At 45.4% G+C, this 18878-nt stretch overlaps 1 protein-coding gene across 1 annotated transcript in view; it reads left to right on the plus strand.

The window, feature by feature from the left end:
* Positions 1-18064, plus strand: part of LOC311107595 (apelin-like) — a 29590-nt gene extending 11526 nt beyond the window's left edge. The window contains exons 2-3 of the mRNA XM_084150117.1: positions 9585-9760; positions 13250-18064. Coding sequence (XP_084006243.1) covers positions 9585-9754 — 170 coding nt within the window. The 3' untranslated portion in view covers positions 9755-9760; positions 13250-18064. The remainder of the gene's footprint in view (positions 1-9584; positions 9761-13249) is intronic.
* Positions 18065-18878: the final 814 nt, after the last annotated feature.

Here is an 18878-nt window from a genome sequence, read left to right on the forward strand (position 1 = left end):
ACAGTGGTGGTCAAAGTTATAATTTCCCATCATTCCCTGTAGCCAAACATTGTTTTGTTCCATCTCGTTCTTTCATGACAGATATTCATAATTCACCTCTTGGAAATATATGCTGAGGAGCAGCTGGACTTTAGAATACGGTGAAACAGAGAGAGAGAGGAATGAAAATATGACCAAAGGCAACTTTGTGACCTTATTAATGCTGAACCAACATACAGTACAGTCAGCACCATCATGGACACAGTCCATTAACCTGGTCCAAAGCAAGACACAGCTGGCACTAGGTACTGCTAGGTACCCCCCACCCTCAGAGACTATTACAGCTCTCATTCTGTCCCCCCCCCCCCTCAGACTATTACAGCTCTCATTCTCCCCCCCACCCTCAGAGACTATTACAGCTCTCATTCTCCCCCCCACCCTCAGACTATTACAGCTCTCATTCTCCCCCCCACCCTCAGACTATTACAGCTCTCATTCTCCCCCCCAGACTATTACAGCTCTCATTCTCCCCCCCCCCTCAGACTATTACAGCTCTCATTCTCCCCCCCAGACTATTACAGCTCTCATTCTCCCCCCCCTCAGACTATTACAGCTCTCATTCTCCCCCCCCACCCTCAGAGACTATTACAGCTCTCATTCTCCCCCCCACCCTCAGAGACTATTACAGCTCTCATTCTCCCCCCCACCCTCAGAGACTATTACAGCTCTCATTCTCCCCCCCCCAGACTATTACAGCTCTCATTCTCCCCCCCACCCTCAGACTATTACAGCTCTCATCCTCCCCCCCATCCTCAGACTATTACAGCTCTCATTCCCCCTCCCCCAGACTATTACAGCTCTCATTCCCCCCCCACCCTCAGACTATTACAGCTCTCATTCTCCCCCCCACCCTCAGACTATTACAGCTCTCATTCTCCCCCCCCCCCCCAGACTATTACAGCTCTCATTCCCCCCCTCAGACTATTACAGCTCTCATTCTCCCCCCCCCTCAGACTATTACAGCTCTCATTCGCCCCCCCCCCAGACTATTACAGCTCTCATTCGCCCCCCCCCCCAGACTATTACAGCACTCATTCGCCCCCCCCCCCAGACTATTACAGCTCTCATTCTCCCCCCCCCCAGACTATTACAGCTCTCATTCCCACCCCCCCCCCCCCAGACTATTACAGCTCTCATTCTCCCCCCCCTCAGACTATTACAGCTCTCATTCGCCCCCCCAGACTATTACAGCTCTCATTCTCCCCCCCACCCTCAGACTATTACAGCTCTCATTCCCCCCCCCAGACTATTACAGCTCTCATTCTCCCCCCCAGACTATTACAGCTCTCATTCTCCCCCCCCCCCCCCCTCAGACTATTACAGCTCTCATTCCCCCCCTCAGACTATTACAGCTCTCATTCTCCCCCCCCTCAGACTATTACAGCTCTCATTCTCCCCCCCAGACTATTACAGCTCTCATTCTCCCCCCCACCCTCAGACTATTACAGCTCTCATTCCCCCCCCCCAGACTATTACAGCTCTCATTCTCCCCCCCCCCAGACTATTACAGCTCTCATTCCCCCCCTCAGACTATTACAGCTCTCATTCTCCCCCCCCCTCAGACTATTACAGCTCTCATTGGCCCCCCCCCCCCAGACTATTACAGCTCTCATTCGCCCCCCCCCCCAGACTATTACAGCACTCATTCGCCCCCCCCCCCCCAGACTATTACAGCTCTCATCCCCCCCCCCCCCCCAGACTATTACAGCTCTCATTCTCCTCATTCACATTTGTCAACAAAACACCGGAAGAAGGTTATATATGTACGTTTTATATTACAGAATGTGACCCAAGGGACAGCTATCTATACCACAGTTTGTGTATAAAACCCTTTTAGAAAAGTATAGCTCAAAAGTTGATATTAATGTTGTTATAAATGCAAGTGACATAAATCCTGTTTCTACTAGGATGTCTGCCAGTCAGGTAACAGTAGCTGACTGGCTGTTCACCTATGTGTACATTTGCTGTTTACCTAACCATGTCTGACGTCAAAATACCCTCATTGGCTGAGAAACAGCCTGACCTGATGCAATGTTGACGCTATTTTCCTTTAAAGCCCACCCTATGGGAGAGGCACTGATCCCTAAAGTAGCAGAGCTGCAGTGAACCTTTGGCTTCACACACACACAAACACACCTCCCCTAAGATGGGAGAGGGCACGTGGGTTCACAGCAGGGGGGCAGTGATGACACGAGAGGGGAGGGGCTAGTGCTTCACATCTGATTAGCGTGCCCATGGAAACGGTTGGGTGGAGGATCCCTCTGTCCTTGCCATGCTGTCTCTGGAGATTAAGGCTATACAGATGGAAGCACTCACCTCACCTCCCCACTGATTAGCCTACCCCTACCGACCGCCGTGCTGGCCTCAGCCCTCTACTGCCGACTGGAATATCAAGGTCTGAAACGTCATGCGCCTATAGCTACCATCCTACTTGAGGGGTTAAATCCTCTTTGAGACAGCAGGCTGCTGACCTCCTGGAAGCCAGTTCAGGGAGAAATCTCACTTAAGATGATTTGCATGATCGGCTCTCTGATTTCACCTGTATGTATTTAAAGGCCCCAACCTGCAGTAACCTCCTAGCCACAGATTTACCCCAGTCCCTTGAGTGGGATGGTGGATGAATGAAGGCAGGCTGGCAGGCAGGCAGGCAACGGTCCAGTGTCGGACTCCATTGCGCCATTAGTTGTCCCTTCCGCCCCAGGCCCTTTGAACACGCAACGCTCTCATCATAGCTACCAGAGCAGGCTGCCGCGTCTCACACATCACGAAACACGCTCGCTAATTTGGGAGTATGTGTAGTTCTCTCAAAGGGCTGCAACTTCACAGCCAACATAAGGGGTAAGGGGGGCTCAAAGGGACAAATGCAGAAACAGTGTGGTCTGTGAAATGCGTTTTTAATTTGTTTTGAGCCCTCAACTTTAGTGGGTGACAGTTAGTAGAGCTTAGAAAGGGGGTTAAGTTAGCGCGGGCGCAACGTTTCATGCACTTTCATTTCCTCTAGGGTGTGGCCAGGGACAAAGCCGGCCTTCATTTCACCACCACAAGCCCAGTATTATCCCAGACAAGATGTTGCATATCAAACAGGGTCAAGCATCAGTGGAACACACTGCTTGGAACACTCTGCTCACCATGAAAACAAACGAGACACACACAGGGCCCAAGCCCTCTCTTTTCCGGGGGAAGGGTAAAAAAAAAGAAGCGGCCTGGTCAGGCTAATCATTGATTCAGGACTCGTGTGCTGAAATTTGTAAACTGGGAAAGCTGATCCATTCCAACTGACAATGTCATTCTTTTTGCTCTCTGAGTGCCTTTCACAGTGGCTGCCATGGTAACGTGGGTCTGAAAGTCAGTTAGAGATTGGTACCAGTTTCTGCCAAAGCCCAGAGTTACTGGTAGGCATGCGATAAGCAGCACACTGACAGACTCCGGCTTCAAAAGGCTGAATATTTCAGAATGGAGGCAGTCCATTCTGAATGCTGAACAGGGCAGGGGTGTCTGCTTCCTCCACTGCATTTACATTTCTGAGGTAGCGGTAGAGGTAAAGGCCAAACGTGGGCTAGCGGTCGGCTAGCAAATCCACCACCATACTATAGCAGCATCAGCAGACGATTTGCTATTGCTAAGCTAGCTAAACTAGGAGAATGGGTTGTCTTGTATGTACGGGCATGATTAACACGTCTCATTTCTGCCTAAACATTCTTGATCCCCATATGTGCTCCTGGAGGGTGCATCCCTGGGCACAGTATCCGGGGTGTGTCTGGGTCTGTAGGTTACCATGTCTGTGGGAGTACTAAACAGACAGGGAATCGCTGGCTGGAGACAATCTGGGCTCGCTCCTTTCACATCACACTAATAACCATGGCTACAATCCTAGGGTATTTATTCTTACTCTCACACAAACACTTCAGAGCAGTATTACCCATAAGGATCACCCAGGCTCATTCATGTAATTAGTTACAAAACAAACAGTCTCAATTCTCTGTATATTACAGCTACAGACTATGTATATACAATGCTATGTATAAAATGCTGCAGGTGGTGTTGATATTACATACACATAATAAACTGTTTTGGCACATTCAGAGAAGATGGCTCTTTTTTTCTCAGCTAAGTGGAATACCATGACATATAAAGCTGTTCTGCAGTGGTTATTCCTTCCATGGAAAAGGGACATGCTGTAACTGTAAGCTGCACTGAACATGGGCCTCTGGCTCAGTAGGTTTTGAACAGAACATTAATCTCTGGCTGAATATATGGAGCTCATTATTACATTGCATCACCCGTGACATGAGGCACTTAGCCATTGCCAGTATCAATTATGAGCCTGATGATGCTCCATGGAAGAGGTGGCATCATGCGGCTAGGCACTGGAGCCAGTGTTTTACCAGGCAATGCTGGTGGTTCTCTCCTCTTCTCATGTCTTCTGTTCTCCTCTCCTCTTTCCTCTCTCCTCTCCTGTTGTCTTCTCTCATCTCCTCCACTCTGCTCTTTGCCATGGTTACTGCAGAGCAGAGCCCCGTTCCAGTCCGATGCTCTCGTTTCCACTCTGTGGCAGCTGCTTGTTTACACATCAAGGGCCTCTCAGGCTGCCTCGGCCTCTGCTTCACGGAAGGGGAGAACGGAGAGCAAGATGCAGGGTGTGGAGTAGGAGGAAGGAGGGATGGAGGGAGGGACAGATGAGCAAAGAGAGAAAACCGAGGGAGAGGCAATGTTTTCCAATCGCTCTGCGAACTGTGGAAGTGAATCGATGACACGGTGCACAATTGATTCATAATCAGTGTAGCTGAGCAATTAGTCAAGACTATTCCAGTAAACAAACATAAGATTAGTTGAAACGGTGTATTAATTCACTGTTACACACAGACAATTAAACACAGCAAGGATTCAATTTCAGAGTCACTCTTGAGGAGTCTTGTTGAGTCTGTATCCATAAATAATCAGCCTTCTCACCTGTTGGTAGTTTACTCGTTGACCTGGAAGGACATCTAATCTCATATTTCCTGGTGACTGAGTTAAGGCCAGAGATGTGTTATGTGGTCCCTCCTGGCATTCTACACAAACCAGCTTTTCTCTACTAAAGAAATGGTGCCTCATTCTCCGTTCCCTGTGCGTTTCCCCCCATCGACAAACCACGTCTCAGGCGGCAATGTGATATACATTTTACCCATGAGGCGATCGATCGATAAACTTGGCATCAGACCAGCAGGCATCCATTTTTCCCTACTCCGCCCCTCTCTCTCTGACAGACAGACAAGCGCTGGGAGACAACTCTGCCCAGGTGATGGGGCTGCAGGGGAATTGACAGGGAAGGGCTGTCATAAACGCTGTGTATCGGCCGGGTCTGGAATGACAGAGAGAGCCAAGCCTGTGAAAAAGGCAACATAATGGATGGTACCTAAGGAGGGTGGTGAAGCGAGGGAAAGGGAATTAGATAGCAGCCGACTGGTGATTCATCATTAAGCCTGGAAACAGGCCAGTTTGTGACACAGCTCTTCTTCTCTCTCTCTTCCTCCCTCTCTCTTTCTCCCTCTCTCTCACCACTTCCCTCTCGGATAAGTCTGGAGAGGTGGCAGCCTTAGCTGCATTATTTCCAGCATTCCAGAAATTCCCACTTTATTAAAGTTTAATTAAGGAATTACCAGGAGGGGGAAGAAGCATCTGGGTTTGGTTGTGATGAGGGCAACCCCTGGGCTCTGGGGTCAGATGTTGAGATAAGGAGGGGTGGTATCGTGAGAAATATCTTATCTCGGCCATATTGCTTCCTTACCCGCTTATCATGTACATGGGAATCCCACAGGGGGAAAGATCAAATGGGATGCTACATATGCTGGGTTCAATTTCACAGCAATAAGATAGTGTTTTTTGATTACGGAGATAAAATATTCAGTAACAAATGATTACTCTGAGCTGGGCCTCAATTAGAAGGTCTTATGCAATTTGGATGGCTGCCACCTCGTCCTTGAGGTGGGGAGCTCCTGTCAGGAACAAAAGTGGCTCACATATGGATACGTTTTTTACATGTTAAACCCCCTAGATTAGAAAGAAATTAGCTGAATGCTGACAGAATGTGTAAACTTCCCTTATCCTCTATCTGGTACAATAACAACAGGATAATACATAGTTTAGAGAGCTTGGGGGAAGATGGGTTTTAGATGCTGAAATATGCAACAGAGCCTTTTCTCCCAGTGCAAATGAATTAGCCCACTGTTCCCCTGCAAATATGTAATATGTGCCCAGAAGTAGATTAGCCCAGGAAATAGAACTTGAGACATCTGGTACACTACATGACCAAATGTATGTGGACACCTGCTCATCGAACATCTCATTCCAAAATCATGGACATTAATATGGAGTTGGTCCCCCCTTTGCTGCTATAACAGCCTCCACTCTTCTGGGAAGGCTTTCCACTAGATGTTGGAACATTGCTGCGGGGACTTGCATCCATTCGGCCACAAGAGCATTAGTGAGATCGGGCACTGTTGTTGGGCAATTAGGCCTGGCTCGCAGTCGGCGTCCCAATTCATCCCAAAGGTGTTTGATGGGGTTGAGGTCAGGGCTCTGTGAAGGCCGGTCAAGTTCTTCTACACCGATCTCGACAAACCATTTCTGTATGGACCTCGCTTTGTGCACGGGGGCATTGTCATGTTGAAACAGGAAAAGGTCTTCCCCAAACTGTTGCAACAAAGTTGGAAGCACAGAAATATCTAGAATGTCATTGTATGCTGTAGTGCTAAGATTTCCCTTCACTGGAACTAAGGGGCCTAGCCCAAACCATGAAAAACAGGCCCATACCATTATTCCTCATCCACCAAACATTACAGTTGGCAGGTAGCGTTCTCCTGGCATCCGCCAAACCTAGATTTGTCCGTCGGACTGCCAGATGATGAACCGTGATTCATCACTCCAGAGAAAACGTTTCCACTGCTCCAGAGTCCAATGGCGGCGAGCTTTACACCACTCCAGCTAACGTTTGGCATTGCGCATGGTTATATTAGGCTTGTGTGCGGCTGCTCGGCCATGGAAACCCATTTCATGAAGCCCCCAATGAACAGTTCTTGTGCTGACGTTGCTTCCAGAGGCAGTTTGGAACTCGGTAGTAAGTGTTGCAACAGAGGACAGACGATTTTTACGCGCTACGCGCTTCAGCACTCGGCGGTCCTGTTCTATGAGCTTGTGTGGCCTACCACATCGCGGCTGAGCCGTTGTTGCTCCTAGACATTTCCTCTTCACAATAACAGCACTTACAGTTGACCGGGGCAGCTCTAGCAGGTCAGAAATTTGATAAACTGACTTGTTGGAAAGGTGACATCCAATGACGGTGCCACATTGAAAGTCACTGAGCTTTTCAGTAAGGCCATTCTACTGCCAATGTTTGTCTATGGAGATTGCATGGCTGCGTGCTTGATTTTATACACCGGTCAGCAATGGGTGTGGCTGAAAAAGCAGAATCCACTAATTTGAAGGGGTCCACATACTTTTGTATGTATAGTGTATTTCATGGGGATATATATTGAAAACATTAGAAAATGAAACACTTGCATTCTGGTACAATAACGGCAATTCACCATTGTGTAAAACCCTTCAAATCGTGGTGCTCTCTCTATTTCCCGATTCTAATATCATTCTAAACTGTTTAGAATATGGTCAATGTATGTCAAGTGTAAAAGAACGGTGGGGGTTCAACCATTGTACTTGGTATGTGTGCAGAAACGTGTGCTTTCACTGTAATGGCGTGTGGATAATGAATTCAGATCAGGAAAAAGCTGTTCCCCATTCAAATGAGTTTACCTCTCAGCTGGATAAGGGGTCAGCTGGTACAGTATAATGCAGCAGAGAGGTGTTAGTTCAACCCTATTCTAAAAGCTCCTTGTCAGAGGATGAGGACCCACCATCCACCACCCCATTAACAGCTCTGGCTAGTTGATGTATCAGTCTCACAAGCTGCAGTTGTGTTTTGATGTGCTGGATGAAGTAAGTAGAAATGGGGAGATGTCAGGGAGGGTCTCCCGACACTTTCCATAAACCTAGTCAATTAGAGGAATCACTGGAGCCTAGCGTCATCAAGACTTTGACTGCTTCTCCCACCTCTATGGGAGGATGTAGACAAGTTGTCTTAAGGAGTGCCAGTCTAGGAGAAGACATCAAACCCAAAGAAGGTTCTTCCCAGGAGAATTCTAAAAATTGTGCCAGTCTCTCCCCATGGGAGGAGCCTGGAATGTCATGACCCATGTGAGTGATGTCACTCAGGGTTTTGAAAGGAAAAGTCTAATGGGAATTGTAGTTTATTTTTTTGTGAAAGGTATTTCTGTGTCTCTCAGCGAAAGATGTCTCTTTTAGGAACGCAGATGCATCTTTGGTTTTCGGACTGAAATGAAGTTGAGAACGGAAATGTGTGACCAATTCTGGTAAACAAAGTGTAGCCTAGATTTAACAGCCACATTTTTTTCACTGGGTCGGAAACAAGTGTTGTGATTGATGTATGACTAAGCATTTTTATGAGGTTGTCAACTTGTTCAGTTAATTAAAATTAAATTGTAAATTAATTAAGTCTCCATGATCTTGCTGAGTTGATTTCATCCATCTCTTAGTTACTAGAATCTTCCACTTTGAGACATTCAATCTTTTTGACAGGATCACATAAAAAGTCAAAATAAGCTAAGTAGGCCTACTGAAATGTCATGGGACTAAAGCAATGAATGTGTGGTGAAAGATCACCTACATTAAATATCATATAACGGTACCAAAATACATGACAAAAAACCCTTGGAAGTCTGTACTCCCTCGAGAACGTCTGTGTTTGCAAAAAGGTTGAAGAGGTTATGGAGACACTGAAGTGGATCAAATAATTTGGAGTAGATGGGCTTAAAGGATCAAACCACACTTATTGAGAGATGACTGGAAACATCTGGGATCACTCTATGACACACACACACACACACACACACACACACACACACACACACACACACACACACAAACACTGTAATCTTGGGTCAAACACAGGGTGCCGTGGGATGCACCTCCACCAAACCTGGTGAGAGAGGAACATGAGACTCTAGGGACATGAGACACTAGGGACATGAGACACTAGGGACATGAGACACTAGGGACATGAAACATGCGACACTAGGGACATGTGACACTAGGGACATGAGACACTAGGGACATGAGACACTAGGGACATGAAACACTAGAGACGAGACACTAGGGACATGAGACACTAGGGTTTGAGTTTCTCACCGAGGTCGAGCTACATCTGCTGTGTTTTGGTTCCACCACATCGACTTGATGAACTTCAACGTATCGGTGGGCTAAGAGAGGCCCACACACACACGTTATCTTTGCATATCTTTGATGGCCTCATCTGCTATAGCTCTTATCCATGTTTGTGTCTTATGTACACATGTCTGAGATCCCAGAGTTCTCAATAAAATGAGATACTCTAGCTGAGGATAGAAGGAGTGAAACTCATTGATAGGCTACAGTACATGTGTATAGTGGTGGCCATTTTGGGGTGCTAACGAGAGTTTCTTGTCATTCTACAGGTCTCATCATGGCCTCCACGGAGCATGGCACAGCACTAGAAGAGGCGGGCGGCGTGAGAAGGCTGGTCCAGCAGAACCCCGGCAGGGGCAGCCAGAGCCACAGACCAGCCGGCTGGAAGAGGAGACGCCCACGACCCCGTCTCTCCCACAAGGGCCCCATGCCGTTCTAGAGCAAAGTGAGTCCCATACCGCACCACACGTCTCATGCAGAGGCTATCATTGAATCAACTTTGGCCCCTGATGCCAAATTTCATTCAATTTCAAGAGAATCTCTTACCCTCTGGTAATCAGGGCTGATGATAACAACTAAGGTAAAGTGTGAGATCCGGTCTTCAAGACTGATCCCTCTCTTGGCCGTATCACTCAGCATGTTTAGACAGCGTGTGGAAAAGTCAAACTGTAACAGGAAGGAAAGTACATCTGTTAATGGCTATCACGTCCTCCCCTCTCAAGTCAACCACAACACAGGGACGTTATTGTTGGCACAGACAAACAGCACGTCCTTACGAGATTATTGGACTTTAGCCTACTGGTCTAACATCTTCATCTTACCCCAGAAGTGTTGTTTACACAGTGAAACCTAATATATTAGTTTTTGAGGGAGGTCGATTATACTCAGAAACGTCATCTGCGTGAGTCAACTGTAGAGGAACAAACATTTCCATCAATCTGATAAAGTCAATTAAAACCATTTACCAAAGACAATACTTAATGGGGTTGAGTTTCATAGCTGCACCACGGTAGTGTATCTTTCATAGCTGCACCACTGTAGTGTATCTTTCACATGAAAGAATATTTGACTTTCTGTCAAGAAAAACAAGGCTTTATGTGAAACATCTTTCATCCCACAATGTGTGAAAATATTGTAGTTTCACCTTCTACAGGCACTGGCTGCACACAATTATCAACGCCATTACAAAAACAGACCCTGTGTCATTCAATTAACTCCAAGCAGGTTTTATGGAAGAAATAGCACTCAAGACAATCACACAAGAGCACAGCTAGCATCTGAGCAGACATTCAGTCCCCTTGCTCAATATATACGTAATCAGAGCTAGAATTCTAAAGCCTCAGTGTTGACCTACTGGAGAAGGTAGGTTCTACCATGAGGGTCTTGAATGGAGGGCCATTCACCCAAGCATGTGCATGAACTGCCATGGAGTGAGGAGACCAGGACCCATTCACATCTCTCCCAGACCCCATGAGAGACAGGGGGAGCTTGGCAGGGTACAACACCCCTGCAGGAGGTGCCAACCACACAACACCAGCCTGCCATAAATTACCCCCAGTACTAGAGGCTGCTTGGGAAGAGACAGATGTGTCATTCCCTTAAAGGCATGCTTAATCAGTTTAAAAGGGAAGTGGATGAAAGCTCAAGAAGGTGAGAAGCTCCACTTGCTTTAGTCCTCACATGGGTTTTACAACCTATAGCGAATTATTATTGTTATTGTTTTTTGTAGCATTTTTAGAAGGAGTGAGAATTATTTTGACTCTCCTCTCTTCTCCACTCCTCTCCAAGGGAACTTCAGATGTAGAGGCACAAAGGTGCAAACAAAGAGCCAGACCAGAGCTAGGGCACACTGTGCTCGTGGGACAACACAGGACCTTGAAGGTTCAATGCTATGCACAGCCAATAAAATGTTAGCATTCTCTCTGGGTGTTGAGCGGTCAATGGCTTGTTTTCAGTACCAGAATGGCGGCTGCACAATGAGGGAAGCTTCAGGAAGTTGGTGGAGCTCTATAAAAGGGGAACGGCTCACTGACTCACAATGCTTTCACCACAAACGGCACTTCAATCACAACAAGACGAAGATTTCTGTTTTTGTTCTCTTTCCTCTCCTGTTCCTCTCGCCTTGCTAAGTTCATAGTTCACCTCATTCAGAGATTTTTCCCTCCAAAGTTCTGCATCCCCATAGGAAGGCATGCCAGTTAGCTCAACCTGACCAGCATAAATGTATGCACGCATGACTGTAAGTCGCTTTGGATAAAAGCGTCTGCTAAATGGCATATTATATTATATTATATGCCAATCAAGCCATTAGTCTGCCTTGGTTTTAGAAAGTTAGAAGAGCCTATAGGAGGATGGCATTGTCTACTGTCCTCCATTGAGCCCATGATGAAGCCATCAAAGCCCTTTAGAATGATGAACCTAATTTCATCAACTGAACTGGAGAATATATGAAACATTCTCTTAGTAAGGGCTTCATTTAACAAAAAGATCTACATATGATTGAGGTTCTACATTTGAGTCTTGGGCCTGTACCACTAATATCCAGTATGTGAGAAGAACCATATACCCCCACAGTTCATCCATTCCCAGCCGAGTGCAGTCTGACTGGGGGAATTAACTCTTCACGAGGCCTGATAACCAGCAGGGATCTAGCCGGCAGGTCACATTGAGACCACTCTGTCTTTGTTCATGTCTCCGCCTTTTTTTCCCTCTGCTTCTTCTGATTGTAGGAAGCAATTCTTGAGAAACAGCTGGAGCAGCACATTGTTTCACCCTAGAGGAAAGATCTAAGCTCGACCGAGTTCAACGGAGGCACGAGTTATATGCCAGGCTATGGATCCAAGTCATAATTGGCCCAAATTAATGAACGTTATGAGTAGGGAAGGTGCTTCACTCGACAATATCGATCACTCCACTTAAACCGCACCAGAACCACAACCTCCACCTCCCTCCATTTCAGTGTCAAAGGCAGCTCATCCATTATATTCTGACACCTCAGGCAAGAGAGAGGTGAACTAACTTGTGGTTACACAATCCAGATGTGCGGAAATATTAGAGGAGACAGTATCCCGGGTCATCCATTTGAGATCCTGTTGAGTCTCCGAGCTGAAGAGGTGCTACAGGATTACGAACCTTTAGAACGACAGTATTGCATCAAAAGCATGTTTTTAGGGAGCCTCCATGTGAGATAGCTTGGGAAATGATTCCTACGGTTAGCTCTCTATCAAAACAATATAGAGACTGTGACTTTTCACCCCTGACACTGACTCTCTGATACATTCAGAAGATCTTACCTGAGGGGTCTACCATGCTGAGATCATACCGTCGAGAAAACAAACAGAGTACCAACACAAACAAGGACACATAGGATGAGCAGATACGCATCAGTACACTGGCATTACACAACCACAGAAATACGCAACCTGGAAACAAGAGCATGCTCTTATCAATCAATGAACCCTGTTGTTGTGCAACAAAGCTCGCTGAGAGCACTAGCCATCTAAAATCTCTCTGAATTATCATACAACAGAAAAGATAAAAGGCCAGGGAAAGATAAAAGATTGTCTCATTGACAGGAAGTGATCCAATGCAGTCAGCATAGTACAAGAAACACAGGTAGTGTTCTTTTCCACAATGGTTTAGTTCATTTGTTTCCTTCCCCCTTTCAGACAGTAAACTACGATCCCTGAGTTTGAATCAGCTGGTTATATGTTTGTGTTTGAGGGCGATTTGATTCAACATTACTTTCCAGTCAAACACTGCATTATTTAACTCGAGAACAAATTATTTTCTGAAAAGTACACCAACCAACCCTGCATACCAGAGAGCTTCCTATTGTAAGGGGGAAACAAAATGGCTGCATGACTCACATAAATGTTCATGAAAACTGCACTGGACTTATGGCACTTTTGTCATCTCTGTTTTTGTTTTGCAGGCACTGCTTCGACTGCCCACCCCCACGTTCTGATTTCTATGCTCTTCCTTTGCCTTGGGGGGCCTTGCAACGAAGGGGCCTACGCTTGCCCAGCCTGAAGAGTGATGTCCCATAGCACCTGCTGGTTCTTCAAGCAACTATTTTCTGTCCACAAAACAATCAGGACAAGCCTATCACCCTCAGCCCTAAGAAGAATTGGGGGCAGGGAAAGGGGTGGGAGGGTACTGAGCCCAAGCGATCAGATTATATTTCTCTGTCTCTCTCACTCACTCCCTTGCTCCCTATCTCTGTCTCCTCCCCCAAGTGTTTTCTATAATTTGCTTTCTAGAGCCCTGTCATACAGTAGCTGGTCTCCTCGGTGTCGCACACTTTGCATGACGTGTGGTGGTTGACGGGGAGCATGGTTCCAGTCGTAGTCTTAAAGCCTCAGTCACTTCTCCATGGTGTGGTATTCCCATCCTCTCAGATCCAAGGTGACCACAGTCATTAGTTCCATTACTGTGCAGCTACTACTGGTTTTACTAATGAACAGGTGATGATAGTGAGGAAAGGCAGTGGCAGAGTTCCAAAAGTTGACTTCTATATGTTTCGAGTTTGGCAGATCCATTGAAGCCAGGTTAGCAAATTCACACAAGATATTGTCACCTGTCTGCAGCAAAAGTCAATCCGAGGTTTTCCTTACAGAAACTAGACAAAGGCCAAAATCATTACCTTTTTATTTAATGTTCATTTCAGCACATATAATCAAAACAATCTGCTGTAAGCATCACAATAATTATTTCACCTGGGAGATCCTTTAATCCAAAGCTCTTTATGGGGGTTAAGCAATTTTCCCAAGGTTACAGACACAGTGTCCCACCTGGGATAAGAGTCCTCTGATCCCAAATCCCAATCCCATTCCCAATCCCATTCCCAATCCCCGGCCCCCAGCAGCTGCTCTACACGACTGTTAACTGGCAGGACTGGTCTGGTCTGCTCTCTGAACAACAGACTCCCTCGCCTTTTAATGAAGTGCCAAATAATAACCTACTCCACAATGCTGCCAGGAAGGAAGGAGCGAAAGAGAGAAATGAGAAACACATGACCTCTTGTTTGAAGCCTGGATAACACTGACACATATGCATTACCATACATTTCTAGACACAAGACAAATCCCAATTATAGGCAGTGGTAGCAAGGAGGACATTTAAATTAGAACAAAAACACTTTTCAAGCAGAGACATGCTGTCAGCTCAGTAAATATACAACCATACTCAGCCTACCAATAGTGCTCTCTTCTCTGACTGTTTAGCGCGAGGCTGGTTTCGACCCTTTGACCGAGATCTTTGATTGATGGAATGTGCTATGCCTTTCCATCGTACTGGAATATATTACTGTTTTGTTAAGATGTTTTTCTATTTTCATTAATTTTTTTCTCAGGGTGCTGTGATAGAAGCCTGTACCAGAGCAATCTCTATTTTGCGCATTTATTTAAAAAACACAAACATTTCTATATGACAAGCATATTGCCATACACTGTACCTTTGCTCTCCCTGCCTATGTAGAAAACCACTATAGCCATGTATCCAGACTCAGTCCTTGCTAAGTCATTATGGTTCTTTATCCCCCTGTTGGGTACAGTTGCCTTTTTAGCTTGCGCTTCCACACACAGGTGGTCATGGCTTTGATCATGATGTTCATTAAATCCCATGGCTAATCTCTCTCAGATGGGCCCTTCCCCTAGGCTGGGGCCACTCACAGCCTGAGCTTATTGTCTAATTGGTTTAGATGGGAACCACACCCTTCCCCCTCTCCAACCCTAAACCCCTTGCAGATCTATCTAACTATTTAACACACTACAATTGGGACCTGTAGAGCAGATGCCATCCAATCAGCATCCAGTTTGCTATTAGGTGTGGGAGGGATGTTGAAAATCTGTTTTTCGGTTGGTCTCTTAATCCAAATCTGGCTTCAACTACAGTAAGAATGGCTTTCACTACTAGACTGTTACCAATCATCCAACAAAATGCTTTCAATGTGGCCAGGAAAGGAAATTGGAACTTCGTTTTGTAACCTGCTTGGTTTCAACCTAGAGTTCCAATATGTTATCTTCCCCCATTGCTATTTCTCACCCTGATTGGAATTAAAAAGCAGTTTCCCAGCAACTCTGCCTCCCATCATGAGAAGCTCTTAATAAGAGAGCATCTCAAATCACAGTGGTAACTCACCCAGACAAGCTCACCTTGATTAAACATCTTAGGGCACTGTGAAGTAACAATTTTAGTCGCACAATGATTATTTCATACCCTCTCAGACAGAGATGTAGATTTCATTAATGCTCCTTTGAAATTAGACAGCTTTTGCTCAGGGTGTCTCAACTATTATTATGCAGGGAGAGAGTTAGTATTGGTAGGAGCTGGAGGAGAGAGTTATTTAGAGTTAGTAGGAGCTGGAGGAGAGAGTTAGTATTGGTAGGAGCTGGAGGAGAGAGTTGGTTGGGGTAGGAGCTGGAGGAGAGAGTTGGTTGGGGTAGGAGCTGGAGGAGAGAGTTAGTAGGGGTAGGAGCTAGAGGAGAGAGTTGGTTGGGGTAGGAGCTGGGGGAGAGAGTTAGTAGGGGTAGGAGCTGGAGGAGAGAGTTGGTTGGGGTAGGAGCTGGGGAGAGAGAGTTAGTAGGGGTAGGAGCTGGGGGAGAGAGTTAGTAGGGGTAGGAGCTGGGGAGAGAGAGTTGGTTGGGGTAGGAGCTGGGGAGAGAGAGTTAGTAGGGGTAGGAGCTGGGGGAGAGAGTTAGTAGGGGTAGGAGCTGGGGGAGAGAGTTAGTAGGGGTAGGAGCTGGGGGAAAGAGTTAGTAGGGGTAGGAGCTGGGGGAGAGAGTTAGTAGGGGTAGGAGCTGGGGGAGAGTGTTGGTTGGGGTAGGAGCTGAGGATGGGCATTCTAAGCCACAGGAGTTGGGCTGGATTGGGTCAAAATAAGGGGTTTAAAATCACTATTTTCCTGTCTGAGAAGCAAGTGTTAAGGGAGCCAAGCAACGTCTGTATCCGCACTGTTCTTCATGAATGTATACCCACCATCTGCACCAGCCAAGCTGCCCCTCCAGGGGAGTTGAGCAAACCCAATATTTATGTGTGGAGTACAATTTGAGTCTTGGTCTCCCCAAACTGCCAACATCACTGCTAGTCCACCCTGATGATGGTTATCAGTTGGATCCAAACTTCCAAAGCCAAATATCATATGATCCAAAGCCTCCCAATATCAATGACCTCCATCAATCATCTGGCTTTGGCCCAAGACCTCTCTGTACGGGCACGCAAGGCTGCACTTTTGCAATTCCATTATGCTGCTGGAAAAATAAACCCTGAAAAACAAGTCTCTTCTTGATATGAAATGGCTTTCCAGTGTATTGTGACAATTTTTTTGTCGTCTGATTCTTGTCTAGCTGGGTGTCCAAAGCTTATTTTTTTTAAAATACAGTGTGGAATACAGCTGTATCTTTTGTGGACGTAAACAATAATAGAAAATGTAGACTACAGAACAATATGTCATGGACACGTGAGAGTTTTCTCCCTCCCCTGCATATCAGGTTAATGGAGATTGTAGAGGGACAAGCTCAAACTGAAATGGTAAACCAATACATAATGCTCCAAGAGCAAAAACCATTTTCCTTAATGGTCTTTTCCAGCAAAGCTTACGCAAGAAAAGAGATTCCAATCCTAACATCTTGTTTCCTCTCAATCCTCTTCTTCATTACATCACTAGGCCTGAGTAGTGTTCCTATGCACTTGTTAGCATGTTCTCACTGGTATGTTTGTTCCCGAGAAGAATGTACCACTTTTGTGTTCAACACCTTTTCCACTTGTCAAAATGTGCATTTGGCTGGGAGTGTATACGGAGTAGGAATCAGCAGAGGGCTAAATGTGTAGGACTGATCGAGACAAGAGAAGGGAGTCTAGCAGCTAGCAAGCTAGTGATGAAAACGCCAGCTTAGCCAGGGGTCACTGTCTCACTATAGCTGTAGGCAGTCCCTACAAACAGTCAGTCAAAACCACTAGGTTTTGCGGTCACTTTCTCTCAGCTCTTGACAAGCTACAGTAAAACCCCTTTTAAAACGTAACACGACCCGCCAAGGAGGAAAAAAAACGACTTAGCTAGCATGCAATACATTCCATGGCTTTACCTTATGCATCTAAGCCCTATATTACATACAGAGTAAGGGTGTCTGCAGGATCAATTCCAATGCATTCACACATTCCCACCGGCTGGGCCACCCAAAGGATAACTAGATTTGATCTCCCATGGGACATGAGAATGATCTGTCATTATCTCACAGACTCAAATGAGAACTTCCGATTCCAGAATAGAGCAGGCCCCTCCTCCCATTGACTGGGTCCACCACCAATACCATTCAGAGTACTCGAAGTAGAGTTCCAGAGTCTGTAGGCTTACATGCCATTGCAACAGTGTTACTTACTAGGTCACAAGCAAACTGCGGTTAAAAAACAATGTATTACAGCTGAACTTCTTCACTTCTGTCTAAGGTGTGTGCTCATATTATTCACCAGGCCAAATGTACAGTCCCTGTCTCTGTTTTGATGTTGAACTGGGCAAAAAAAATACATAAATAAATAAATGGATAAAACAAGTGTCAGAAATGGTTGAAATACTGTGTACATATTTGAACTTTTGGTTTCTAATTTATAAAATATAAGCTTTAGCTCTTGGAGTACTTCTTTTATTTTTCCTTTCATGCGTAGCTTTGTGTTTTTATTTTCTATTTCTGTAAAGTGTGTAAATATATCTTTATGATAATAAGTAATATTAAAAAATCGTATTTTAAGAATCCATTGTGTTTTGTCCTCTTTGCTATGGTCCCTCTGAAACGAGGCATGTTAATGGATGTTACTACTGACAGCAGTTGATAACATTGTGGCAGTATTGCATAGGAAACTGGGTGTGATAATTATCATACTGTATGTACATGAAATTATAGTATTATCATATAATATAATTATAATATGTATATTTACATTTGACATTCAAAGGATATTCGCATCAGCCCCGTCATCAGCTCTTGTCCAAGTGTTTAGTAGTCTTGAAACTCTGCTATAGATGATAACCAACTTTGGTCCCAAGGGAAGGCTGCCATAGGCAATGCCAAGTAATAGGACACATACAAAGAAAACATCTCTCAAGTAACACCTTGCCTGTGACAGGCCTGTATAGCTTAAACTCCTTATTAAGCATAATGCACATTAATACGGTATAATTGCTGAGTATGGAGATCATGGATAAACCCAGCCATATTAGCATTTAGCAATCATGCAACTTATTGCTACCCCTGGTTCTAAGATTATTATGGACACTCAGCTGCTGGATGAAGAAATCCAGCTAAAACAATTACAGTTGACGTATTGAGTCATAACATTTCTCTTTCTCCATGAAAACTCTGCATATTATTCAACAGTCGCTTTAGGCTTAAAGCTGCTCTCTTCTGGCTTATAAAAACCATAACGTCTTCAGACTGGTTTATATGACCACCTACATCAGTAACACCTGCTTTGGTGCTGTCCTGTACTTTACCCTTATGAACACATATGAATACTATTATCACAAGAATAAAGGGTTTTACTTATAGGATTTTCTTTGGTCTCAATAA

The sequence above is a fragment of the Coregonus lavaretus genome (genome assembly GCF_964263955.1).
Source record: "Coregonus lavaretus genome assembly, chromosome: 32".
NCBI classification, from domain to species: Eukaryota; Metazoa; Chordata; class Actinopteri; order Salmoniformes; family Salmonidae; genus Coregonus; species Coregonus lavaretus.